This window comes from Euleptes europaea, chromosome 8 (genome assembly GCF_029931775.1).
Source record: "Euleptes europaea isolate rEulEur1 chromosome 8, rEulEur1.hap1, whole genome shotgun sequence".
Lineage (NCBI taxonomy): Eukaryota > Metazoa > Chordata > Lepidosauria > Squamata > Sphaerodactylidae > Euleptes > Euleptes europaea.
The window spans coordinates 23,922,066-23,949,434 of record NC_079319.1 but is presented as its reverse complement, the minus strand read 5'-3'; the positions used below and the strand labels follow the sequence as shown (position 1 = coordinate 23,949,434).

The 27,369-nt window shown below is 40.5% G+C and overlaps 1 protein-coding gene across 2 annotated transcripts in view; it reads right to left on the bottom strand.

Annotated features, from left to right (window-relative positions):
• UBR5 (ubiquitin protein ligase E3 component n-recognin 5) overlaps nucleotides 1-27,369 on the bottom strand; it is a 90,885-nt gene that overhangs the window by 49,663 nt on the left and 13,853 nt on the right. Inside the window, exons 5-16 of one of the 2 annotated variants that reach the window (XM_056854609.1) lie at nucleotides 27,197-27,316; nucleotides 25,343-25,532; nucleotides 23,260-23,419; nucleotides 16,621-16,770; nucleotides 13,037-13,248; nucleotides 9,699-9,815; nucleotides 9,074-9,184; nucleotides 7,775-7,929; nucleotides 5,406-5,523; nucleotides 4,143-4,327; nucleotides 3,273-3,382; nucleotides 1,806-1,918 (exon numbers count right to left, since the gene is read on the bottom strand). In XM_056854609.1, coding sequence (XP_056710587.1) covers nucleotides 1,806-1,918; nucleotides 3,273-3,382; nucleotides 4,143-4,327; nucleotides 5,406-5,523; nucleotides 7,775-7,929; nucleotides 9,074-9,184; nucleotides 9,699-9,815; nucleotides 13,037-13,248; nucleotides 16,621-16,770; nucleotides 23,260-23,419; nucleotides 25,343-25,532; nucleotides 27,197-27,316 — 1,741 coding nt within the window. The remainder of the gene's footprint in view (nucleotides 1-1,805; nucleotides 1,919-3,272; nucleotides 3,383-4,142; nucleotides 4,328-5,405; nucleotides 5,524-7,774; nucleotides 7,930-9,073; nucleotides 9,185-9,698; nucleotides 9,816-13,036; nucleotides 13,249-16,620; nucleotides 16,771-23,259; nucleotides 23,420-25,342; nucleotides 25,533-27,196; nucleotides 27,317-27,369) is intronic. The other variant, XM_056854610.1, reaches the window with a different exon arrangement.

Below are 27,369 nucleotides of genomic sequence, written 5' to 3'. Positions count from 1 at the left end.
AGCCCATATGGCAGATGTAACTTGGATGTTATTTATTTTATTTTATTTTTAATTTTTTTAAGTGATTTAAGACTCGGACTGTAAACCTTTATCTGTAAGACCATTTTAGTCCATGTATTTTGTTTTATCTGGCCAAGGGTCATAAATAAGCAATCATATTATATGTATATGAATAAATTAAAACCTCAAAGGTAAAGATGAAAAATACACACAGATGCCAGACTTTAAGAATACCCTTAGAATTTTAAAAACCCAGAGACATCAAGACTTGATGACATGATGTAGTAACTGCTCTGGCTGTTAGAAAATAAGAGAATATGACAACTGTCCCAAGTACATATCATGTCATTTCACATTACGTTAAATAACTACTCCCTTATGAACCTACCTGACCGCTGCAGTGAACTTCTCAAGGCCTTGCTTCAGGTGCCTCCACCTTCAGAGATTAGGCAGGTGGCAACTCAGAGGGTCTTCTCAGTTGTGGTACCAAACTCTGGAGTTCTCTCCCCAGAGTCTCACTTGTTCCCTTTTGTTGCCATCTTCCACCAGTGGGTGAAAACTTTCTTGTTTACTCTGGCATTCCCTCAGTGATCCTCCCTCCTGCCCCATGTTTTAATTGTTGTTTTTAGGTATGTATATCCAAGCTAGCCTGATCTTGTCAGATCTCAGAAGCTAAGCCGGGTCGACCCTGGCCTGTATTTGGATGGGAGACCTCCAAGGACTACCAGGGTCATGACGTGGAGGCAGGCAATGGCAAACCACCTCTGAACGTCTCTTGCCCTGAAAACCCTATGGGGTCGCCATAAGTCAGCTGTGACTTGACAGCAAAAAAATTATATTGTATTGTCTATATTTTTTAACTTGGTGTTAACTGTCTTAGTGGTGTGTCTTTGTCTGGTTTTAATGGTTTTTAATATGTTCTTTTGTTATTTATGTTTTAAATTTATTAGCCCCATAGGTGGCTCTGAGGGCAGAAAGGTAAGGTATAAGTGTTATTAATAAATATTCAGTTGTGCCACTTAAACAATCTCTACTCAGGAGTTGTTTTTAACAGTGAGCCACTTCCTCACACAACTAAAGCAAGTACTCAGGATCTGGGATGAATGTAAAAAGCCAAGGCATTTCTTACAGTTAAGCCAACTGGTAACAGTCACACAACAGAAGTTGTTTTGGAAAAATGGCACCTTATAAGTGTTAGACTGTATAATATACGGGTTTTTTAATAATATGGGAAGAATGTGTAAGCTAACTACTCCTCATTCCCAATCCAGATGCAAAAAAAAAAATCAATAAGATGGCTAGTCAGGCAAAAACAAACATATGCTTAAATAACTTTAGCACTGCTAAGAACCAACTGGCTGTCTGATAAATCATATTTGTAGCTTCTTGAACCATTGTAATATTCAACAGTTTACATGTGCCAACCTCCATCCCAACCACAGCTGCTGATACTGTGAAGTCTCCATCTGGCCAACTGAAGATGCTGGAGAGAGAAGCAATTCAGGAGATAACCCTCCTGAGACAGATCAGCTCAGCCAGAGGCAGCATGTAGCCCAGGAGCAATCATGTAATGCCTTCATTGCTCTATGAGCACATACTGGGCTGTGGTAACACAAAGGAAGCACAAAGGGAAGGGATCAGGCCATATCTCAGCACAGAATCCCATTTGCACTGATGAAAGTAGTTAACTGGGAGGCAGTTAAACCACTACAGCTGTGTTTGTAAAACAGCACTCTCGTGGGGGTGGGGGGGAGGCTGGTACCATAACAGTGAGAAGATTGAAAGCAGTTCTGTTTTATACCAACCTTGCCAACAGGAACATTCTTAACATCTTCTACAAAGACTACTTCCCTAAGTGACCACTGTTCTTCATTCACTTTCTCCTCCTCTTTTGGAGCAGGTGTAGACCGTCGTCGTTCTTAGAAAGAATGAAGTACAAGAAGTTACCACTCCGCTTTGATGACCAAATGCATACTGATATAAAGCATACTCTCTACGGTAGGGCAATTTCTCCATTAGTAAGAATAACTTCCAGCACAATGAAAACAGCATTTACTAACACTATATATTGTTGTCCCGAGTCTGCGGCCTGGGGCGGGCCCTCGGGACTGCGCCTCGACCCCACTGCCACACCCAGCCCTCCGGGAGAGTCCCAACCCCTGGGGAAGCAACCCCACTTACCAGGTCGGAGGGAGGAGGAGGCGGCCGGACACAGCGGCGGCGTGGTTGGAGACAGGGCCGGCAGGAGAAACGGGGGGAGGTCGAACGCCGACCTCGCATCGCGGGGGGAGAGCGTGCTGGCCCGAGGCAGATGACACAGGCCCTGGGGCAGCGGGAGCCCTGAGCCCGGGGAACCCGGCAGTGGCCGAGGCTCGGCCCCGTGTTCCGGCGGGGGAACGGGAGTCCAACGCGGTTGGAGACGGCTCACGGGAGGAGCCGTTGGAGAAAGAAGGGAGTGGGGAGAAGAAGGGGAGCAGGAACGAGAGTGATCGCCCTGTAGAAGGTTGGGGCGGTCGTGCGCGGCGGCGCGACCGCGGGAACAGGGGAGGACTGAGCCAACGGCCAGCGGAGGGGGGGCTCGGGGAGGATTTCAGCGGAGGGACGCCCATAAAAGCGGAGGCGGAGGCTGAGGAGGAAAAAGGGGGCATGGGTGTGCTAGGTGGCAGCCAAAACACCCTATGCCGGGAGAAGAAGGTGTGGAGAGCGTCCTCACTTCTAAACTCCAATTCTGAAGCCTGGGAAGCTGATGCCCGCCGGGGCTGTAGGAAGCGGTGGACCCGTCGTTGGGTGGGGGCCGCGGGGCAGCAAGTCAGAATTGTTCACATTAGCATATTATTTGTATGTTAATGAATTCTATGATAAGTAAAGTAACATTTCTACAGACGAACACAAACATTAATATCAACCAATTGTGGAAATGAAATGTGTTGTTTTTTTTAAAGGAGGATGTATTTCTTTAAAGTTCTGTTTTCCAAACTACTAGCAAAATAGCTGATGGAATACTAGTCCTTATATACAGTAAGCATGGGTGTTCACAGTTAAAAGTGACTATAAATACATCAGTATAACTGGCCGGCTTAGCACCTCTATGGTTTTGAACAGAAAACCACAAGCAACACTATTTTTGGTTCTCGTAGGTTATCCGGGCTGTGTAACCGTGGTCTTGGTATTTTCTTTCCTTACACAGCCCGGATAATCTACGAGAACCAATGAACTCTGACCGTGAAAGCCTTCGACAATATTTTGACACTATTTTTCTCTGTACAACTTACTGTACGGCATGGATGCACTGCTTGCAATCGAAGAGGCATCACTACAGGTAGAAGCGGGAGAAGGTGGTGGGCCCATTTCAGTCTTCACCGGTTCCTGCTTGCTTTCAGGTCTAAGATTTAAAATAACAATAATAATTTACTCCCATGAAAATCACATGAAGCCTAGCCCACACTATGGACAGAGATGCTAACTTTTCTACGCTTTTTGTGTGTGCTGCAAAGTGAATACAGGCATACCTCGTTTCATAGCACTTTGCTTTATTGCGCTTCGCAGATATTGCATTTTTCAGCAAGCCTATCGGTACCATTTTTCCAACAGCATGTACTCTCATCATGTCTCTGTGTCACATTTGGGTAATTCTCATAATATTTCAAACTTTTCCATTATTACATTGCATTTTTTAAGACCTAATACTATTCACACTTAATAGACTACAGTATAGTGTAAATATAACTGGGGAACAAAAAAATTTCATGTGACTCGCTTTATTGCAGTAGTCTGGAACCGAACCCGCAATATCTCTGAGGTATGCCTGTGCAAAGTTTTGCTACGCAGATATGATATACAGAAGATTTAAACGTTTTCCAGACTAAATACCCTATCTTTAATCTCAATCCACAAAGCCAAAATATGAAATCAGAGTGTGTTTTTACACTATTTGAAGAGGGTGAATTTTTCAAACAAAACTGGGCCAAGTTTGAAATTATTTGCTAGATAATTTTAGAGACTTATTTAAAAGTCCCTGGAGCACAGAAGGGGAATTACGTTTCAGAGCCAAAACACAATGCTGACAATTTGGCAGAAAAAGTGCTTGAAATTGCACTAATCTATATTTGTTAAAAGTCTATTGCACATTTTAGCCCACTTACTTTGCCTCGGTAGTTTTACTAGCTTTCTCCATGTTTTTTAAACTCTCCGGTGACCGGAGCTGAAACCTGCAGCTGTCATTCATGTTCCACACGGATTCCATTAAGACTCCAACTTTAGGAATTCCAGCACTAATTGAAAAAGCAACTGCTCCAGCATGATAGAGAGGGTTATTTCTCAAACACACCTGCAATCAAAACGACAGATGATCAACTATTTATATCAAAGTGAAGCATCAAACGTAAAAATGAAAAAATATATACCTTGGAGAAAACACTGAGTAATTCATTTTATGCCTGTTCCTCAGTAGTGACACACTGGTTTCAGTATGTACATGCAATGGACCTGCAAGAACTCACAATGGAGGGGAAATTCCATCCCCATCCCTACTGGTCCTTTCCCCTTGCAATGTCTGCTTCTCCCTCCCTTCCCCTAGTTTAACCCTTTGCCCACTCGTTCCATTTTCTACTCCCCCCTTCCCTCACAGGACCCTTTTTCCTCTCATCTTTCTCTTTCGGCTTCCCTCCCTCTGATCTATTCATGCCACCTCTCCCCCCCACACACACACACGTTGGTTTCCACTGTTCTATCAGTCCCCTCCAGGCATTCATAAGATCTCAATGGACAACATTTTTTCCACAACACATTCCACAGTACACTGCATCCAAGGCACGGGATCTTGGTGAAGTTGTATGGAGTTGTTTAGCATCCCTAGAACAGTGGCGACCATCTCACAGCACAGTCTCGCAAGATCTTAACTAGCATTGTTTGGGGGAGAGTTTATTATGACAGTCTAATCTTGGAGGTATCCTTCTATATCCAATACAACCCAGTATTTATTTTTAGTTTTCAGATTTTTCATAGGGCCATCATGGGAATTAGATATAGGATATTTGTTACCTTAGTAGCTCAACAAATATGGATAACAAAAGTTAGGGCGGAGATGCCAAGTAGGTATAGCAAAAAGCAGCTGCACAGATTTCCTGCAGCAGTGCCAGCAAGTATGGAAACCTATGTATACAACAGCAGTGAGAAGACAGACAAAGAGGCCAGCATGATTCTAGCTAAGGCAAAGTAGTGCAGAGTGTGGTAATTAATTCATCTGTGCCAGTTCCACGAGCAAGAGCCCCCACTTTAGACACTATGCCTGCAGACAAGCTGACACCTCATTACATCATAAAACATTGTTACAGCAAATATGATCAGCTTGTTTTATACAGATCATTCCTCAACACCATCTTAAATATATACTACAGTGTGCTTACCTGAGTACCAACAGTGATATTTGGCATTGAGGAGATGCCAGCACTAGACTTGGGCTTTTTGTTTTTGGCTCTGGCCTTTTCTAGCATCTTCTTCCTTTGGCTGAAAGGAACTACACCCCTGGTGGAAAAGGGGGATATTGTTTTAGTATAATTAATATTGCTTTGTCACCTTGAATATCAAGTTACACATTGTAAGAGTACTAAAGAATTAAACGAAGACAATGCATTTTTCTCAGGTTCCTAAAGAGAATTACTATTAATAAAAGCTTAAAATCTAAGCTTTAACAATGCCTTCTTTAAAATAAAAATGGTCAGGAAAATATTTGCTCATCTGTAACGGCTATTCTCTTAACAGGTACTCTATGAATATGCATACATATGGAAAGCACCTATACAAGCCACAGGTAAAACCTGCTGGCATGTCTGGAAAATAGGAAACCACCCCCTTACCCATCTATAGCAATATAGAGAGGAAGCAAAATTCTGAATCTGTGTTCTACAAACAATGAGATCCACCAATAATAAGCCAAAACCAATGAAATAGAAAGTGTGTCCAAATTGAGTTTATGTTGAAATGTCAGTCAGTTCTAACACCTGAATAGGCCAGGACAACAGAGAAGAGGGTCCCAAAATCTATGAATACACACTACATCTAGAGTTGAAATTTACAGATGGAGACTGGAGACCTGAATGATGGCATTTAGAAGATAACTGCTATTTCAGGGTTCAGAGAATGGTGTGGAAAAATCTTGAAGGTCGTACATACAATAGTAAGAGGACAACTCAGGTCCTTAATGGGGAAGAGGAGCCAGCAAGACCCGCACATCCAGCACCTCGTTGTCTCCTTTGAGAGACGACAATACCTTTAATGTTCTTTTCCTTCAGAAGGTCTACAAAGCACCACTGACTGCTGAGCTATGAGTTAGCCAATCTGGAAGCCTCCAGCTTGAAAAATCTGAGCTTCTGTGAAAGCTTTCATGAGTAAAATATTAGTTTTTCAGGAAGAAAAACAAAGGCTTAATAATTTGGTACCCTGGTTGTCACTCCTGCAGAAGATTAGCCCTTTTTGCTCATAACACCCTCTAGTGAAAAGATAAGGAAGGCCAATTATCTCTGTTTATCACCTCTCTGTCAGAGAGCCAATATGGTATAGTGGCACAACAGTGTTGGACTAGCTCATCCACCTTCTCTCCCTCTCTCTCGCCACGGCTGAAACTTCCGGAAGCCTCATCGTCTCCTTGCAGCAGAGAGGGCAGCAGCCCATGGTTTGAGCCATGTGCATGTGTGTGTGTGTGGGGGGGAGAACAGACAAAGAAGGGGAGAGAGAGAGGCAGTAGCGATAGAAAACAGGTATGTGAAAGCTTTCTCTAACAGAGATGAAAGTTCGTTACGGAACAGAAATTTTTTGGGAAGAGAAAGGTGGTAGCTGCTGCAGAGAGCTACTTCTTCAGCTGCTCTTCCCGTGCGAGGCAGGAAATTCCCGCCTGGGAGACAGGAAGTGATAAGATTAGTCCTGCCTCCCCAAACTGCCAGTGGGAATCACCCAAGTTTCAAAACGCCCTCCTCCTCAAAGCGAGAATAAATAAGTAAGCACCAGAATGTCTACATACGGCAGTAAAGGAACAAAGGTTTATTACTGTGATGAATTATAAACTTATATATTAGTAAAACCAAACTGTAAATAGAAAACCCATTTGAGAACCCCAGTATTTAACTCCACTCAGGGCATTAAACACAAGAAAATTTTCTCCCCCTCTCTGAAACTCAAAGACAAGCAGTGCCCCCCATCAAAACATTTATAACTTATGTGATTAAGCTTTAGTAATTGTCCTTGGGAAAGTAAAACCCATTTCCATTAACATAACAGACATATATTCAGTAACGATAAACACCTAGTTCTAGTCAACTTATCTTCAAAGAGCTCAGCTACACATCTGAACCACAATGAAATATCATACACTTACCACCAGTAAGTAAATGTTTATTATGGTCCTAGACCAGAATAATGTTATATACATAGAATTAAAAGTGTAACATTGATGATATAATGTTTATATTTATAACCTATCAGATTCCATATGATTGATAATCATTTGTCACCACTAAAATATAGAACACTGGTTCCCAAAGTGGGCAGTACCACCCCCTGGGGGGGCAGTGGGATTACCTAGGGGGGCACTAAGAGGCAAGGGGGCAGCCGGGGGTGATAGAGGTGGTCTCCTTCAACTGTTGGATAGGGTAGGGGGTGCTGGGGTTGAGTTTGTGGAACCAAGGGGGTGGTGGTCCAAAACGCTTGGGAACCACTGATAAAGAACAATACTAAAACAAATGAAAATGAGTAAAAGAGGATATACAATAATAACACTTACCACCAATACAAGTTGTTCTCCAATTGAGCACAGGTATAAAGAGCACAACAATGTAGTGACACTATCCGTTCTCCCTGCAGTTCTGAGTAAGTCTGCGCAGTATGTTCTAGTTTAGAAGCTACAGAACTCAAAGTTTCATCTACCCAGGTAGCTACCTAAGAGGACAAAAGCATACACATCAATAAGCGCACACACCATTCTGTATTTACGCAGGACATGATATAGTAAGAGAATACTGTTGAGATCATTCATGTTCATTCACTTCTAGAACAGTGTTCTGCTTTCTGGTACTGCTTCTATGTGCACACTGGCTTGAGCCAGGCATTTTTTTTTTTTTGAAGCAAAAAGTAACTCAGTCACCAAGTTCTTCAACATCTGTAATTCATTTCCACAAAGGAAAAATACCAGTGTGGGTAGAGATCTGGTCCCTCCTTTGAAATGAATAGGAAGCCTTTCCATGTGGAGAGAATTATGCACACCCAATGGAGAATGTGTGGCGTGCTCCAGCCTGGAGTGCTTATCATTATTTAGCAATCCAATTGCTGCATCTCATAACTTTTTAGTCTTCTGTGACGATGCTTCTTATACAAACATTGGACTTCTTCCACCCAGTATCTCAGAAGATGTTGATCACCACATAATCAAAACAATTTCTCAAAATCTAACAGGTGAGAAATATGTAGGAGATGTAACAAGCAGAGCCAAAAGAGATCTAATGTGAGCTGCCTCAAGCAGCCCTCTCTTGCTTTATACATTAATTTTATAGTTTTTTAGTAGCAAAGTTTCTCTAATTTTAAACAGGCCAAAGAAACTGGGGATCACTGTACAGACAAAGTAAAATTCCACAGGCAATCCAGGGGTGAGGCTGTGGTTTAGTGGAAGAGCCTCTGCTTCACATGCAGAAGATGCTAGGTTCAATTCGTGGCGTCTGCACGTCCAGTTAAAAAGGACCATGCAGCAGGTGATGTGAGAGACCTCTACCTGAGACCCTGGAGAGTTGCTGCCCTTCTAAGTAAACAATACTGGCCTTGATGGACCAATGGTCTGATTCAGTATAAGGTAGCTTCATGTGTGTTAAGTCACCCATTAATATAGATGCCTTTTAATGCCAGAAGTATTCCTACCATCATCTTTATAATATTCTCACTGGCAGAACTCGCCTCTGTTTATGTATGCAAACATTATAGCTACAGAGAAATTAACCACCACAAATAATTTCGTAAAACCTAGCGGTAGTCTTTTTCTATACCAAGACAGCAGAACATGGAGATTGATCACTTCATTTCAAGAGCATCATACCTTATTATTCTCTGTTGCAACAGTTGCTCTGATACTATTCGCAGAGAGGAGAACAATCTTCTCATTGGTTAATCCCAAAGATATTGCACGTGGATGATGTATTGAAGAATTCTTGAGAAACAGAAGCAGCAGGTAATATTTTGTCCATTCACTACTGAAATACTATCACAATTAGCAGGGAGAGAGGCCAAGTACCCCCCCTCCAGAGTCCTAAGTGTGGGAAGCACACCTAGATGATGTTCCAGAAAGTAGTACCATATTTTTTGCCACAGAACTAAATTCTCAATTCACATATGGCAGAAAGTTACATGCTGGGTAAGGGATGCTAAGCTGCATAGCAAAGAGCTGCATCTCTTTTGCCAGGGCTGTGAACGATGCTTCCCTGCCCCCCTCCACCAGTAGTGGATTCTCACAGCATCGATATCTCCCTTCTCTCAGTGCCTGCCACCAATTCCAAACAAAACTGCCAAGCTGCTGAAGAAGTGGTGAGGTTGGAAGGAGCTTTCCAGAGCAAGGTCTTTACAGCCTGTTGCCCTTGTTGAAATCGTGGCAAAACATGACCAAGAGAAACTGGGCTTTTACATAAGCAAAATATGTCACTTTTACCAAACAAAATTATATATACCTGTGTGTTTCTGTAAGGCTCAGATTCATTCCACTTCCACTGATAAAGCTCCCCTTTATTGCTCACTGCCACAAGCTCAGAATACAGAGCACCAATACTACTGAATTTCAGTCCATCCTATAAGAAGTAATCAAGAAGTTTAAAACTGCAATGCTATCAGCACCAAATACTCAGAAGTACCAGATTTCATTACATGGAGAAACAACAGCAGAGGATTTCCAAACAGCCAACTGGTCCAGCTATTACATTGGAATGAAGTTTGTTCTTTAACCAGATGACCCTGAAGTTTAACAATACTTGGTTTGGCAAAACACATTCAACCTTTTAATGAAAGTAACTGTGCCAACCAACGGACGACAAAACAGGGAGGAAGTATACAATTCTGTGATGGTGTATTTAATACATTTCTATACCAAATCTCCAACTGAAATTGCCCGACACAGGTTCCAGAATGAAACAAAAAGTAACAAACAATAACCAAATAAAAGCAGTATAACTCAACATAAGCGTCATAGTACACAGAGCATCAAGACAGAATAGCCTACAAACACCACAACCAGCAAAAGTGAGTTGAAAAACTGGCAGCAGGCGCAGAGAAAGCTTTAATTTTAGGAAGGATTTAATACCACCACTCTAAATGCCTGAAAGGACAAGATTTTGTCTGGTGCCCAAAACTCAGCAGTTTTGGAGCCAGGTAAATGGGTTGGCAGGTATGCATTCCAGAGGCAAGATGACAAACAGAAAAGACCCTGTCCTTTGAAGGCACCCTCCTCCCTTCAAAAAACACAGCCTGAGATGAAGATCTTAAAGCTCGGGCAGATTGTCAAGGATACAGGTCATCCTTAATGGTCAGTGCCAGCACTTTGAGCTCAAAAGCATACAGTACAGTGAGATGCTGCCGTTGAATTCAAAATGACATCTAGAAATCTGAAGACCCAGGGGGAAATGCAAGTGAAAAAATCATGTGTTTTCCATAATGGTTTTTTGGGGTTTTGTTTTCTTTTTTGAAAAATTGGAAATTTGGGGGAGCACTAGAAAACTCCTGTAAAATATTCTCTCTTTTTGAATCAGCGAAATGCTTTAAACAAGGTTCTATGAAAATTTTAGTATGAAGACTGTTACATAACAATCCACAGCATTGGCGAACAATGAATCTGGTGTATAATGTTGACATATCCAAGGTTTTCCTATTTTTGCTTAAAACTTCTTTTAGATGCACTCTTAGCTTTGATGTTTTAGATGAAATAATTCTGTTATTCCTTCTTGGAACTGGCTAACTGCTGAAGCAACCATTAACTACCCTGTGCTGGCTTTATATCAAGACCTACATTTCAAAAGAGAAGTGTAACTACACTAAGACAGCTCATAAGTCAAGGCATTTGCAGCTCAAAATGTGCTTGCAATTTAAAGGAATTGAAGCTTTAAGTAAGCACTGAAAGAGAAGAGAACACCATAAAAAGAACACACCGCAAAGGCTAACAAGATTACACTGCAGCTCTCTGCCAACTTGGAATTACTTCTACATTCAATCTCAGAGCTCTCCAACAGCCTCTTCAGTCTCTGACATTAGATTCTGCAACCTTTCAATGGAGCAAAAGGCATTTTGACCCAAACACTACCCAATCATTCAGGATCAGAAGAGTACTCTGTTAAAGCCACAACACTCAGTTCCATTTCAGACTCCCATTTTATTTTACCTGTCCTTCCTGATTAAAACTGTTTAACAGTAAATACTTCAAAACATCTAAAATATACAAACAGAGCCAGGAGGAATGTGCATTCAGTAAACTCAATTTTTTTTGGCGGGAGTGGGGGTGGGGTTACCGATTAAAAATGACGGCAATAAAAGGGAGTCGGAAAAGCGGATCCTGAATAATGCCAATTTTTTTCAGCATTATTTGGGGCCACTTTGGTCCTACCACCATTTCCCCCCCTCTCCTCCCTCCCCACTTACTCACCTGCAGGCTGAGTCAGATCCCCGCCACCTGCAGTCTCTGAACTCCATAGACTTCGGATACTACAGGCAGTGGGATCTGCATTCAGATTGCTCCCTACTGCCTCCATAGCCCCTCTGAACCCTGCAGGGATCAGATCCCCACTGCCTGCCGGCTCCTCAAGGAGGCAGGAGCTGGAAGACAGCATGGACTGAACCCCACAGCTCAGCTCTGCACCATGTATCTTTCAGGTTCGGGTTCAATAAACCTGAAAATGTTCAATTTTTTTTAAAAAAAAGCTGAATCCAGTGTTTTTGGCTTTTTGAAATATTTCTGAGTTTATTAAACCTGAACCTGAAAAATACCAGGGGAAAAGGCTGCACAGCTCGAGGAGCCAGTTCTCTCACCTGATCATAACTTATGACACAAGGAACTTTCATGCCTTATATAACCTTTTATTCTCCATGACAAAAAAGCAAAAAAGCTTGACACGTGTCTTTGCTGAACCCAACAGAAATGCCAAGTCAACAGGCCTCCTAACAAATCAAGACACACACAAAAGGAACTGAAGTGAAAAGCTGTAAGAGCAAACAGACTGACTGGTGGTATGGACATTTTTTAAAAATACGGATTTTTTGGCCAGGCATAGAAAGAATACACACATGGCACCCAAGTTTATTAAATAAAGGTTAAACAGGAAAATACAAGCAAACTCAAAGTTGTTGTTTTTTCCCCATTAAAACAAATAAATAAATGTTTGTTTGATATCAACAAGTAACCACACTTCTCAGTTTAGGCAAGGAAACAAATGCTAAGAGCTTTCACTGGCAGGGATCTGGAAGGAAAAGAGGTACTGCTGAAAGGACAAGGGTATAAGAAAGAAACAGACAAAAGAAACACAGAGATTTAGTTTAAAGAGCAAAAATAATTTAACACGGGAAAGTTTCAGGTGGGTAGCCATGTCTGTCTGCAGTAGAAGAGCAAGATTCAAGTCTAGTAGCACTTCAAGTGCTACTTCAAGTTCAGCATTTTGTTGGTCTTTTAAGGTCCTACTGAACTTGCATCTTGCTCTCTTACACAGAGAAAAGAGAATAAATATCTTTCTGAGTGTCCAAAACAGAAAGCTTCCTAATCAGCTAGAAGGATGATAAGCTACAGTCCAAGGCAGGAGGCTGTACATACTTCAATAGATCACTTCCATTAAAATCAGTACTACTTACTTCCAAGTAATTAGGTTTAGGAATGATGTACAGCAATAGAGCAGAACAGTATCTTTTTGCTCCTGATGCCAAGACGGGCATAGTCTAGTAATTACATGCAGCATTTGCTTTGGGGGAGAGGGGCAGAGAGATGCACAGTTGCAGGTGAAGTACTTTATATCTGAAAATTTTATAAACCAAATACCTTATCTGGCCACCACTGCAAGTCTTCTCCTAAGGAGACCGGGCTTTGGACAGGTGTGTTCTTCTTGTCTAGGTTGGGCTCCCCTTCTTTGCTTGTAGAGCCTCTTTCATTGTCAAATGAGGCTCCATCAAGCCACCTTCGTTCACGCAAACGTAAAACGGACTCACGTTCACGCAACAGCTCAGAGTCTCTCTCTAAGGGAAGAAGGAGAACTGGTATGCAATTGGGTCACACCAGTGGGATAAAAGTAAGCCACTCTCTAGTAAAGACCCTTCAGGATGCAACTAACAGCAGTTAAGTCTCATAAAAGGCTAAATATAAAAATGACATGCAACATTCAAACTAGTAACCCTTTCAAGCATATGTACTTAATATTAACCAAAATAATCTGAAATGAATGAAACTAGAAATAAAAGTTCAAAATCTGGGATCTCCAAACTGCCCAAAAATGAAATAAAAATGCTTTTTAAAAGCATGTGATAAAAGGCAATTTAAAAATTGTATAGTACCATATGCAAAGAGTATATTGTGGATGATTTATCAAAAAAGGAAACAAAAAAGAAATCGCCTAACAAGGTAATATCTGTTAGAGACATTTAAGATAGCCAAAAAAGAGTGTTTATTAGAGAGTCTCAGAATTTCCCCAGTCACCACCACCACTTGCAAAATTTAAAACACATTTAAAAAAAAAAACTCTTGCAAATTTTGCTAATCCAACCCCTTAGTTTAAACACCACATGGCACTGGATTTGATTTTTAAAGCTTACATTAAGGCTGGTTAACTGGAAAAAAAATTGAAGTCAAACAAGGTCTAAAAAGATTTTTGAAGGAAGACGTTCCTTACCAAAATGCTTTCCCTCCAATTGGCCTACAAATTGTCTAAAGCCAGTACTCTCCAGTTCTTTCATACAATTAAAATTTTAAGTCAGGTAATCAAGCTAAATATCCAAGAGACAAATATACATGGAAAATAAGGATTTTTCATCTTAACATAGAAATAACCTTAGAAAGGAAAAAGGGAAGCATTTAAGAAATGTCAGAGGTTGAATATTTGTACATGCACATAATGCAGATAAAACCTTTGATCCCTTGTTTGCTAACACCACCTATAAAACCATATCTTCTCTCCTGCTTTTCCCCCTTCGCTCTTTCTCCCCATCAGCATTTCTTCATACTCTTTCTTCGAAAGCCACCCTTATCTCTGCATGGTTTTTCTTCTGGAACTCTACTCATTTTCCTTCCTCTCCTCAATATACCAATTCATTGCTGGATTTCTACTTGTTCAGTTATCAATCTGTTGACAACTTCTCCTTTCCCCCTGTGTGTCATGTCTATTAAGATTCACCCAGACTTAATGCTGAAGCCAGAGTTTAGATACTAAGAGCAGAGCACAGAATTATGTTTGCCACCTCCCTTACCCCTTCCCTCTTGTACAGAAACTGTCTTCCCTTAACCACCAATTTTGGCAATACATGTGGCCATAATGAAGCCTTAAAAAGAAAACGCTACTGAGCTGGCAATGGTAACATGTACCATAGGAGGTTGGGAGTGGAGGAAGGGTTGGGGAGGAGAGTATGCATGATCCCACAGTCTGCTTCCAAACTTTAATTTCAGTATTAAATCTGAACCATACTTGCAGGGCCTGTTGTTTTAATTCTTTGCAATACCTATTATCTATACAAACTAAATAAATAATGTAATAAAGCTAGATTTGACAAACCTGACATGTGGACGAAACCGAAGGTTTTTTTAAAAAAAAAATGTATGTAAACATCATCCTGACCCCTGAGCAACTTCCATTATACACATCAGCTGCAGTCAGACATCACGACAATGTGTAAGTTAACAAATAATCAGGCAAAGACACAGCTTGTTGCCACGCCCACACATTCCCACCATTCCTCCCACCTCCTCTCATATACAGCACTTGATCAAACCAGGAAGTTTTCAGTCAAACTCTGCACTTGAGAATGAGGGGGAACAGCGAGGTGAGCTTGCAAACACACCAACGAGCTGTGTTTGTGCCCAACTGGAGTTTTTTTTTTTTTTAAAGAATTTTTATTATTTTCTCATTTAATACATCATACGTGTAGCACTACTCAACTATAGAAATTTATAAATGCAAATTAAAAAACCTAATAAAATTGCTAATTCAAACAAAAGTGACTTCCCCTTCACTTTCTTCCATCTAAAATAAATTGTAAATACTTTTTCTAACACTATAACCCTCGTCTCTATAAGAAATTCATCCTTTTCCTGTTTTGTCTAATACAAATCTTGTAGTATCCTAATTAGCCATTATACAAAATGTATACATGGGATTATGTGCCCAACTGGAGTTTTAACCACAGCTTGTCCTGATGTCTGGATGCAGCTGCAGACATTTAGCTGTCTGAATATCTAACAAATATTAACTGGGGTACAGTCACACATCACATCAGAGGGTTGGATTAACAATTGATAAAATGTTTTGAATACCTACCAGGTATAATAAATCTTTAAGAAAGTATGAAGGAAAAACTACAAATACCATGCCCAATATTACATTTCATACCTTTTCAAATCATGCTTAGAATGTGATGCTATGCAAAGTATTCTGTAGCTGCAATGGGCTATTTCTAAGCCTAAATGCAGATAAGAATGTCTGGCTTAAAATGGAGCACTGCAATGTTTTTCAGAACCCAGTTCAATTCCACCCTCTCTCATCTATATTTGAAAAAAAAATCATTAGGCTTTCTATCTTGCAAATAAAACATTTATTCTTAGAGCAGTGCATAATGAGCAGTGGAACAGAGTTCAATGCTACCTACCAGAACAGAAGTAGGAGATTTAACTATACCACAAAAATATGCCTCCTGACTCAGGAAGGCAGAAAATGCCCTGTGCGCCACTAACAGTACACTGGCTCTGACATGGATTACTAAGCAATCTAAAGTAAATTGGTTCTTGTAGGTTATTCGGGCTGTGTAACCGTGGTCTTGGAATTTTCTTTCCTGACGTTTCGCCAGCAACTGTGGCAGGCATCTTCAGAGTAGTAACACTGAAGGACAGTGTCTCTCAGTGTCAAGGGTGTAGAAAGAGTAATATATAGTCAGAAAGGGGTTGGGTTTGAGCTGAGTATTGTCCTGCAAAAGTATTGTCCTGTAAGTATCAAGATAATGTGCTAATGAGGGTATGGTATGTTAATATGGAACCATTGTATCCTGAAGTGATCTGTTAATGTGTGTAATCCAAAACTAATCTGTATGGCTATTGTAAATTATTTTCTAGAAAGATTCATGTCAGAATTTTTTTTTAAGATCAGTTCTCCTGAAGTAGGTCTAGTTAAGGTGACTTTGGGCAATGAAATATATATAAAAGACCCATGCACATTTCGCCTATCAAATCTTTCAAACATACAGCTAGTAATTATGTCAAACGATAGTTAAAAATATAGTTTAATACAAAATACTTAATATCTATATTTAAAATAGGGGGGGAAATGTACACACAGATCTAAGACAAATCCACCAGCATGTGCTATAACTAGAGTACTGCACAGCAATACTACTTATTTACAAAAGAAAAAAAAGGTGCAAAATTACCTCGGGACGAGCTTAGCCTGGAAAGTGATGAGCGCCGAAAGGATGGATAACCAAAGTAACTAATATCTTCTGAAAACATAGCATCAGCATCAATAATGACACTTGGGTGAGCAGAATGTATGTCAGCGTCCAGAAGAGACATAAGATCCTCTATAAGAGGAGACAAGGATCTCAGGTGAATTATCAGCTACTTGAAATATCAACTAGAAAAGACCATCACCAAACAGACAAATCCACCAACAAAAACTGATGTTCTATTCTTCAGATTTTCTTGGGCATGCAAGTGTGCCTATTGCTCACGCTTGCAATCAAGCACAATGCCCTAATGTAGGAAACTAAAGTTATCTATGTCAACTGCTTGGCTGCTTGCTTCTTCAAGCCACTGAGACTAAACTAATCCTAAGAACCCAGATATTAGACAAAGCTGTGAGCGGTTAAGCAATATAAAAAGAGCAAGACTCAATACATTTAAATTCCAGTACACAGCAGGTAATTAAAGGAAACTCTTCTGCCAGATAGCATCCTATCTTCCATTTTGCCTTCTATACATTTACAAGTTTCCTGAGCTGAAAAGTGTCTTTGATAGAATTTTACCAACATGCACATAGAATGCCCCCATAGAAATCGCTTTATGATACTGTATTTTTAATATTTGCCATACCAAGAGGCATTCTCTGGCATGGCAGCCCCCCATTTATGAATGCTCCATTTTAGGATGAAACCTGAATTCTACTTTGGCTCCTGGCATAAAAACACACAACTCTACTGGCAGTGCTCAAATTTCCTCTGTTACATTCTAATGAATTTATTTTCTACTGCAGAGTAAAAATGTACAATGAGAGCAAACGTTTTTTAAATTTATGGCAAGTGTTTTCTCGAAATGTATGAAGTCATACTCACTTCTAGATTTTACTAGATGTTCCATGTGCAGTCCCCCAAAAGCCTCACAGACTCAGCAGATATTCTCCCAGCTCCAACACACACAAATGGGACTTCTTCGGTCACCTGGCTTCTAAACCCCAATTTTCATATTGGCTTCTACACACTGCCCACTTCATTTCCTGTTTAAAACAACTGAACCCACCTCTAGCAAAGACTTTCCAAACCCAACATCTCTTCCTTTCCAGCAAACCAAATGAAATTGTGGCTCTCACTATGAGAAACCTTGGCTTTTGCCTGTTTTTAAATACATCTGTTACTGCTAAGACATGACAGATTGACTGAACATTTTTCTTCCCTGAAATCCCCATCAATGGATATCTTACACCTCCCTTAGGACCCATTTCTTAGTTCAAGAAAACACTGACCTATGCCATTCTTTCACCGTCTATCTTAATAAATACATTGCAACAAGTCAGAATCTCACCACCCAACAGTCTCAAGCCTCTCTAGAACAAACCTATGAATTACAACAATGCCATACTCTGCATATGAGAACTGTTTTTAAATGTATCATTTTCCAAACCTTAGTGATAAAGACTTATCATAAGCTTATTTCTTAATGTTGAAAGGAAGGCCTTACTCGTTTTATAAAAACTTGATGTAGAGGTATGTGAGATGAATGAAATGAGGGGTCTACTTTCCAATGGATTGGTTCCAGCAGTAGATTTCTGCTAACAGAAGGAAGGGGGACCAGGTCTACCAATTCCTCCTTTCAACTGTAGGCTCTCATTTCACCCCTCATGCTGTTTCTCAGTAGCAGCATTTCCGGCCGCAGCAAGGCAGGGGAGCTGAGAAAGCCCTATTGTGCTACATCCAACCCATTGTCCTTTCCCCACTTGCTTCACCCCTTCCCTACAAAGCACTCTCACCTCCCTATTTCTTTTTCATAAGTCCACACACAAACTTCTGCTCTATCATACTCACAGTCTTCACAGCAATGCCTACTGGACTTGGGAAAAGGAAGCATTAACACACGTTCTTGTTTCTACTTCCCTCTGCAAAAGACAAGTCCTAGACAGGGAGCAGATGGAGAGGCAATGCCATCAAGATGCACTGTTCTCTATCCCTCCCCCAAAAAGAAAAATAACATAACCAGTAGCCTAATCCTCAGTGTGGTGCCCATGGCCATGGTATCCGCTGACACCTTTTCTGGTGCCTACCAAGTGTTTTTAGGAAGTGGGTGTGACCAGGTAGGGCTTTTGCCCAGCAAGGCTTCTGATTGCTGTGCAAAAAATTTTTAATGTTGCTTTATGCAACATCTGCCACCACAGCACAAGAATATTCTACCCTGTGTTACTGAAGTTAAGCTAAGGCAATCATTTTGTGGCTGGCTCCGCCTCCTGTGGCAGCCATTTTCTGGCAGCCATTTTGTTGCTGGGGCCCCCATACTGTGTCAGAATTTCAAATGTGCCCACAGACTCAAAAAGATTGGGGACCCCAATATTAAATGCAGTGAATTAGAAACACACCAGTGATTTTTTTGCCCAAACATCTGTTACTTATTTTCAAGGACACTGTGTTCGCTGAAATCTGGTCTTACCCATTTTGCATCTCTAGATCAACAAGATAATCACCTTAAATTGTCAGCCTCTCACTCTCAGATCACCCAGTGGGATGATGTAGCACAGCACGACTCATTTTCCCAACTCCATTAGGCATATATACAAAGGCAACTTAACAATAATGAATTTAAAAAATAGCTTGACAGATGACAGCAATGCAAATCACAAACATTTACCTAAGTAAGCCAATCATGTACTTATACGTGTTCTATAACCAGAAATACTTAAGTACTATGATTAGATACATTAGAGTGACATCCTCTAACCCTTTGAAGATGTATGATAACTGAGGAAAACACTTCCTTCTTACATTGTACAAACACCCCTGACTACCCTACATATAGAACAATCCACATAAGTACTTACAACCAATCAAATCCGGTTACATATGACAAAATGAAATACTACCCTCTCGTATATTGTAAGAGCTATTTCTTCCTGCATCTCTATCTCTAAGTACAACAAAAATTCCCAGATCAGATTCTGACAGCATCTCCACCTGACATCTTCCTATTGTGTTTTTCAAAGACGCGATCAGATCCTTCCATAGGAAATCAGTCTGAGTCCTGTCCAACACTGCTGGGTGAAGGGTCTGAACGGCCCTTTGATACAGTGGGATTACACTATATCCTATAAAATGAAGTGCGCTGGAAAAGCAAAATGATTCATTGCCACTCGGACAGTGAAGTAACAGCATTACCAAATATTTACAAAAGCTACTTTTTCGTCATAAGCCATCCACACGAAATACCATTGTGGCCAAGACTGCATTCAACATGAGGTCAAGCAATATGCACACCCAAAAGCCAGCACTGCTCATCCAAAGGAGTAACTTGGTATGAAGTTTTGTTTTTAAATGTAGGAGCTCGTGTCTTTGGCACATCAAATCAGTTTAGCACCCTCAATAACCACAATGTCTTAAACTCTACGGAAAGAATGAAGGGTTGTTGTGTGCTGGTCAACTAAGCAGTCAAATATTGTTGGATGCTTTCATGATGCCAAGAATATCATTCTGTAGGTAGCAGGTTAACTTTTTTTTCCTTTCATTATGGCTTCATTTGTTTGCAAGAGCAGGTTGCCCTGAGACTTGCATGAGTTGGGAGCAAACACAAAAGCATATCAAAGGTTCTCCTGTTGGCCGCCAACTATAACTGCTGGCACTTCCATGCAGGAAATCAGTATCAAAAAATACTGCCTAAGAGTGTCCATGCTAAGATATAATTCATTACCACTATTTAAGTTAATTTTATTGTTTTCCACTAACAGTTGACTGTTTTATTTGCAACCACCCTAAATAACAAATCTGTTGATTGCATCTTTTTATATCGTTCTAATGAAGTTACTACTTTAAATAAATTGGACCAGTCAACTAGCCTAATTTTTTTACTGATCAAATACCTGATAGAGAAGCTTAAGAAGAAGAAGAGCTGGTTTTATAGGCAGACTTTCTCTACCACTTAAGGGAGAATCAAACCAGCTTACAATCACCTTCCCTTTCCCACAACAGACACCCTCTGAGGTGGGTGGGATTGAGAGAGTGTGACTAGCCCAAGGTCACTCAGCTGGCTTTGTGTGTAGGAGTGGGGAAACAAATCCAGTTCACCTGATTAGCCTCCGCCGCTCATGTGGAGGAGTGGGAAATCAAACCCAGTTCTCCAGATCAGACTCCAAACCACCGCTCTTAACCACTATACTATGCTGGCTCTTTAAAAAGATGCCTCAAAAACCAACCAGCATGCTTCTTTGCTTATCAAATAATGTTCTTCTTCATGCAGTCTTGGGGCCCCTTTTACACAAATTATCTTTTCAGCCCAAGATAATTTATTTATAATTGATATGCAGCAGAGATTCATATTGTCCACTACATAAATCCAGTCTCCCCATTACCACACATCTCTAAATAAGGCCTGCCAGCCACATACTAAATCTATTCACAAGAAAGGATTCTATATACCTCTCTAATTCAAACTAAACTCTCTAGCTCTCATCATGGCACGAATACAAAATTATGTGATTTGCTTCACTTTATTAAAATTTATTTTCAACTAAGACAATTTTCAGAACAAGGAAAAAGCTACCATCATAAACAAGTTCATGAGGTAGCAATTCCTTTCCAGACTCTAAACAAGGTCTTGAAATATTGCTTTTAAGAAGCAACAGAGATGCCTTGTCTACCTGACAACGGGCCAACCACTTCCTGCAGGGCTTGCTTAGCAATCCCCACCAACAATTACATATATCAACTTCCAGCTGCCCCACAAACCACTTGCCAAAACACAGGGCTGCAACAGCTTTTTTTGGGGGGGGGGAGTATTTACAAGAGACTTGTGCCCATTCCACTCTTTTTGCTTGTTACAAGTTCAACACACACTTCAAGGCAAAATGTACGGAAAATGGGACATGAACCAAGTAAGAGTACTTTATTTGAAAGAAACCAGATTTCATAGATTTCATAGGGTATTATATGATTACAAGTGAGGGACCTGCAAGACTCATGGGGGTGGGGGATCCCACCCTTGCATCCCTGGCTCCCTCGCTGGCCAGCCTGTCCACTGGTACCAACGGCTGCCTGGCTTTCATGGTGGGAGAGGGAAGTGGTGACTCCAGCAGCTCCAGTCCCCCTTTACTCCCCCCCTGGCCTATTGTAGCGGTGGCGCTGGCTCCCACTCCTCTCCCTCTGGCAGCCTCCCCATTTGGCTCAGGCAGCGGCAACTCCTGCTCCCGCCTCCTCCACCCACTTCCGACCCACAGGGATGTGACTGTCTACACAAGTGCAGGACACATTCCTCTCTTGGAACTCCCCTCCTTTGTTTGTTTTTTATGTCTCACATTTTCCTGCAATCCTGGAGGGTGACCAAGATCTGCATAAGAATATGCCCTATCTGAACATGGCCCAGTTTTTCTAACCACGTGGGGATCAGGTTCAGAATTAGATACGGCTGTATTAAACTTTATGGAAGAGATGAAGCATAATTGTTCAGGATGGACAGAATTATAGACCACTGAAACTCCTAACTATATATATATATATCCTGCCCTTTTCCAAATAAGGCTTCAAGGTAGCTAATAATTTACAAACCATACAAATCAACAACAAAAAATAATATTCCTAGAATCACCAGAAAGCAGCTCACACATTTGAGATTCACACTTCCTAGTATATGCACCAAATCACTGAACTCAAAGGGATGTACACATGACTTACAGTCTGATTGTATACATGTGCAACTATCAGTACAATCCTACGGAGGTTTACCCCAGTCTAAGCCCACTGACTTCAATGGGCTTAGACTGGAGTAACTCACCACAGGATTGCACTGTAAGGGGTTAATTTCTTTTCCTGAATCGATGACCCACTATTCCAGTCACTCACTATCAACAAAACATAAACGTTGCAAATTTACTGCTCATATTAGTAATAAAAATTTGCTAATCATTTGTTTGCCAAGATTTTTTTTCCAATTTGATTGCGGCTTTCTCAGTCGGAATGTTCCTAATATGGCCCTTGATATTTAGACTGGTTGCTGAATTCTGCTTTAGAAAAAAAATTATAATGTACCAAACAGGATACAAAGACCCTGCTTTCTGCGTGGGCACACTTTGTTTAATAAGCATTTGTTCTTAAGTAGCATGGAAAGTCATGCCCCAAACATGAACATCAATTATGCAAAGCCCCAAGTCTTACATGAGAATTAAATAACTACTCATTTAAAGTATCTGGCTAGCAGAGCTCCCGCCATGCGTCTGACATCAGAAGCGCCTTGCAACAAAGCCCTTCACCAGAACACCATAAAATAGTTACACCGAGTACTCTGACTAGTTTAAACATGTGGCAAAACTATATGACAGGTTTCTGGGCAATACAGAACTTTGTCACATGAATCTACTGATTCATTTTACTTCATTTTAATAAGTCTGAAGAAACTCACAGTTACATAAATGCACATACTCCAGTTCTAATTTTGTCTTACCTATTATTCTCTAATTTGCCATCTTAAAAAAAAAAGCAATTCTTTATATTCCAATACTGTGCACAGCAGAAAAAACAAGTTAAACCCTCTACCACTGTTGTAAATTGACCGAAGAGCACAAAAACAATTTCAGAAAGGAAGAGAAAGCAATGCCCCACACAAACCTCCTGGAAGATACGATTCACTAGCCGTGTCGTCACCATCATCTCCATCTTCATCATCACGGCTCAGCAAGTTGTTCACAGCAAGATTTACATCGAGATTTGTCCGCTGGAGCTCTCTTATAATTACACTTCTAGATTTTCCTTGTAGAACCACCTGTGCCTGCAAGTAAACAGAATGCATATTCAGTTTAACAGAATCCCCCAAAAATGCTTTCTATCAAGAAGAAACCTTTAAATACACCAGAAAGTGGACTTCAAGCATGTTAGTATGCGTGGCGCTTGGACTTCCCTAATTCATTTCATGCCACTGAAACCAGGTGAACAGAGGCTGCCAATATACTTTCACCTACAATGAAGAGCCTCTCCAAGCCTCCTCCCCACACAGTTCAAGGTAGTAAATACACATAGGGGGTCAAGTCAAAGCTCCTACCTGGAGAGGTGGCAAGAGCAAGACTTTCTACCTACTCAAGGCTAGCCTAACTAAACCATCGCCATATTGCTAGCCTGGACACAATGAAGACAAACAATGCAATCCTAAGAAGAATTATTCTAGTCTAAGGCCATCGATTTCAATCTGCTTAGTCTGGAGTAACTCTTTTTAGGATTGCACCGTAAGGCAGGCATTGGCAGCTGCAGGATATAAATTCCTGGGGCTGTCCTGTGGGAAGAAGACAGACCAGACAGCCAGCTGGAAGAGGCTTCTAGATTCCCCTGTTTCCTGGCTTCATTGGACACGTCCCTATTCTTCCACATGGGAAGTCCCCTCCTAGCAATAATGAGATGGTTAAAAACACAGTAACTTTGGGTATAATGCCTACCTGGTAGGAAAAACAAACAAGAAATGAATATTTATAATAGAACTGTAGTACACCAGAACTTGTGCTGATCAATGCAAAACATTTGTCAACACAATGCAAAAAGTAAAAAATGCTGAAGTATTTTGCTCTTTATTTTAAAAAATAAGTTGGTGAGGTACTTGGCAATCTATACATAAGATTGGGGGGGTGAAGAAGAGAAAAAAGAAACAGGCCAGGGGAAGAAACATGAGACAAAACACCACAGCAAGGCATATCAGCAGGGTCTGATAAAATGCACCAAATAGCATAATAAGAATCAACATGTAATTCAGAGCAATTATCTACCTCTGGGAATCCAGCATGAATAAGCCCTGGAGCTCTGTTATCTTCCAAAATTTCCAAGGAAGAGAATGGCTTGGCAAATATTATCCAGCTAACCTACTCTGAAAATATTTTCTAACCATACTGCTACTAGACACCATTACTACTCTGTAATCTATATGTTGCCTATCTATCATCTTTAGGGCATGGGTGTCTCATGCATTTACTCAAAAAAGGATGCTTTAAAAGGATGAAAGGAAGCGTGGTGCCATTTATATCTCTCCCTCTCTTAATGATTGCATTTTGTTAATTAGCAAATGTACCTTTCAAACACTGATATAAAAAGCTCACTGAAGACTACAATCAAAAAGTACTCCCTCAAGACTACAATCATAAGAACATAAGAAACATGCTGGATTAGACCAAGGTCCATCAAGTTCAGCAATCTGTTCGCACAGTGGCCCAACCAGGTGCCTCTAGGAAGCCCACAAACAAGTCAACTGCAGCTGCATTGTCCTGCCTGTGTTCCAAAGCACTTAATATAACAGGCATGCTCCTCTGATCATGGAGAGAATAGGTATGCGTCATGATTAATATTCATTTTTACTAGTAGCCATGAATAGCCCTCTCCTCCATGAATATGTCCACTCCCCTCTTAAAGCCTACCAAGTCGGCAGCCATCACCACATCCTGGGGCACGGAGCTCCACAATTTAACACAAAAAATGTTCTCAGCCAATGGTTAACATGACAATCTGATGCAGATTTTTTTCCATGTTACTAACATTGGAAAGCATCTTCTCCAACAAGTCCTTACTTCATTAAGGGGACATAAAAGTGCCCATTCTTTCTTGAATACATAAATATACGTAAGAAATTAAATCTCTTTACAAAGGAAAGAAAGAACACAAATGTCTTAAGGCAGTTTAGAGCCAATTTTATATATATATCATAAGATACTTGTACCTGTGAAATGAGTTCTTCTGGAATAACTGAGGCTGGAATCACTGGCTGCGGCTGACTACCCAACAGTCCAGACCCTCTATCACGTCCTGTTCGAATCACTCGTGTTTGCCTCCGAGAATCTCTAGCTCCTGCTGAGGACCTGCCTGAAGATCCTCCTCCGCTCCCTCCAACACCTGAGCTCCAGCGACTCCTGAGGAATATTTTGAAAAAGGAAACCGGTCAATGTGGTTTTAAAGAAATACTGTGTCTAAATGTCACTGCTGTCTACAGCATACAAGCCTAATGATATTATTTATACTACTGAAGCTACCATGCCTGATACAATGAGCTCTTTCCTATACAGCAGTGTTTTAAGTATGATTTCTTAGCAGATTCCTTTGGAACAGAACATGACAAATGCACTGGCATTAATTAAAGTGGACACTTTTTACTTTTGTCTTTTCTTTCAATTTAAGATAGCTTTCGAATTTTTTTCAAACTATATTAAGCCACACACCCTCTGCATAAAAGGTCTATCTGCTTAATTTCTGCATCCTGGAGCTTGTATGTCCTGTTGAATTTAAGAATTCCTTTGCCATCCTACAAATTATTAAAATGGAAATCCCCTTTAAATTTAAATAGCATTTTCAGTGTAAAAAATGGAAGATTGAAATTCTGTATAATTCTGCACCTTATCAGGTAAATAATGGAAAAAATTATGAAGCATCTTCAATATATTTATCCTTCCTGTGAAGTTAGAAAAAATGTTTATCTTAAGTTGTAGCATCTTGATTAGTGGAAATGAAGCATCTTGATTAGTGGAAATGTATAATCTTTTATCTATTGGGAACTCTCAACTTTTTTCTACATTTACTGACTATACTTTACTAAATCCAAACAGGATGCTGTTCCGATATTCTTAATGACTATCATGAAACTAATAAAATACACCAGTCCAGGGATCTGCAACCTATGGTTCTAGAACCAGATGTAGCTAGGTAACAAACCAAATTTGGCTCTTTAAAAAAGAAAATGAAATATTTAAGGGTAGGTAGAAAGAATAACTAGTATGTGAACAGAATGGCAGGTAACTTTTTTATGGGATGAAAGGATTTCTTACTATAAGAGTAATGACAGAGCTGAACAGCTGTCAGTAATCCAAGTGCGAACCATGCACAGATTTATTCCAGTGCACTAAAATAATGTTACTTCTCCTTTCTGTATTCTGTATCTCACTTACTGTGAGATCATGAACATGCTACTACGAAAGAAAGAATTTGAAACAACCAGTGTTTGGGTTGCAGAAACATTATGGATCAAGATATCAATTATCAGTAACGTTCAACTGTATAATTTCAGTTATGCAAATGTCTCTTGCTCTGAAGTTCATCAGTTTGGTTCTTTAACTTTAAAAGGTTGCAGACCCCTAGACCAGACCAATACTGCAACAGTAGTAAAAAAACTGTCAGATATATTACCAATGAAACAACTGCAACTAGAAACTCAGTACTATATTTTAAATACTAGCGCCATGCTGTCAATAAGAGAGTTTCAGAAAGAAGTGCAGCATTTAAGCCAACAGACCTCCTCCCAAAATCGAGCTATCACTATCGGCAAAAAAAATCTAATTCTAAAGGACTACCTATTAGAGCACCTTTTTTCCCTCAGGAAGGGGGAAGTAAGTCACATATTGTCCCATTAAATCTAAGATTTGAGAAAACACAAGACCTCATTTAACAGCTCTTTCCCAAATACCTAGCTAAACCACTGCTGCATTTTAACAGTCCTCATGCATACTGCAGACAATGTATGTGTAGTCACAAATAACCAAGTACGGTACAAACAGGTTGCAGCCTCGACCCTATCAAAACTTACCCAAGGGTGTTGCCTGCCAGTCTGCCCAGAGTTTCAGAACCAGACAGAAACCATGGGGAATCACTAGTCCTGCCTGGCCTGGATGTCCTTCCTGCCCCTGAGCCACTGCTCAACTTTGAACTGAAAGTAAAAGATGGTAGATCAGTCACAATACAATCCCAAACGGGTTAAAA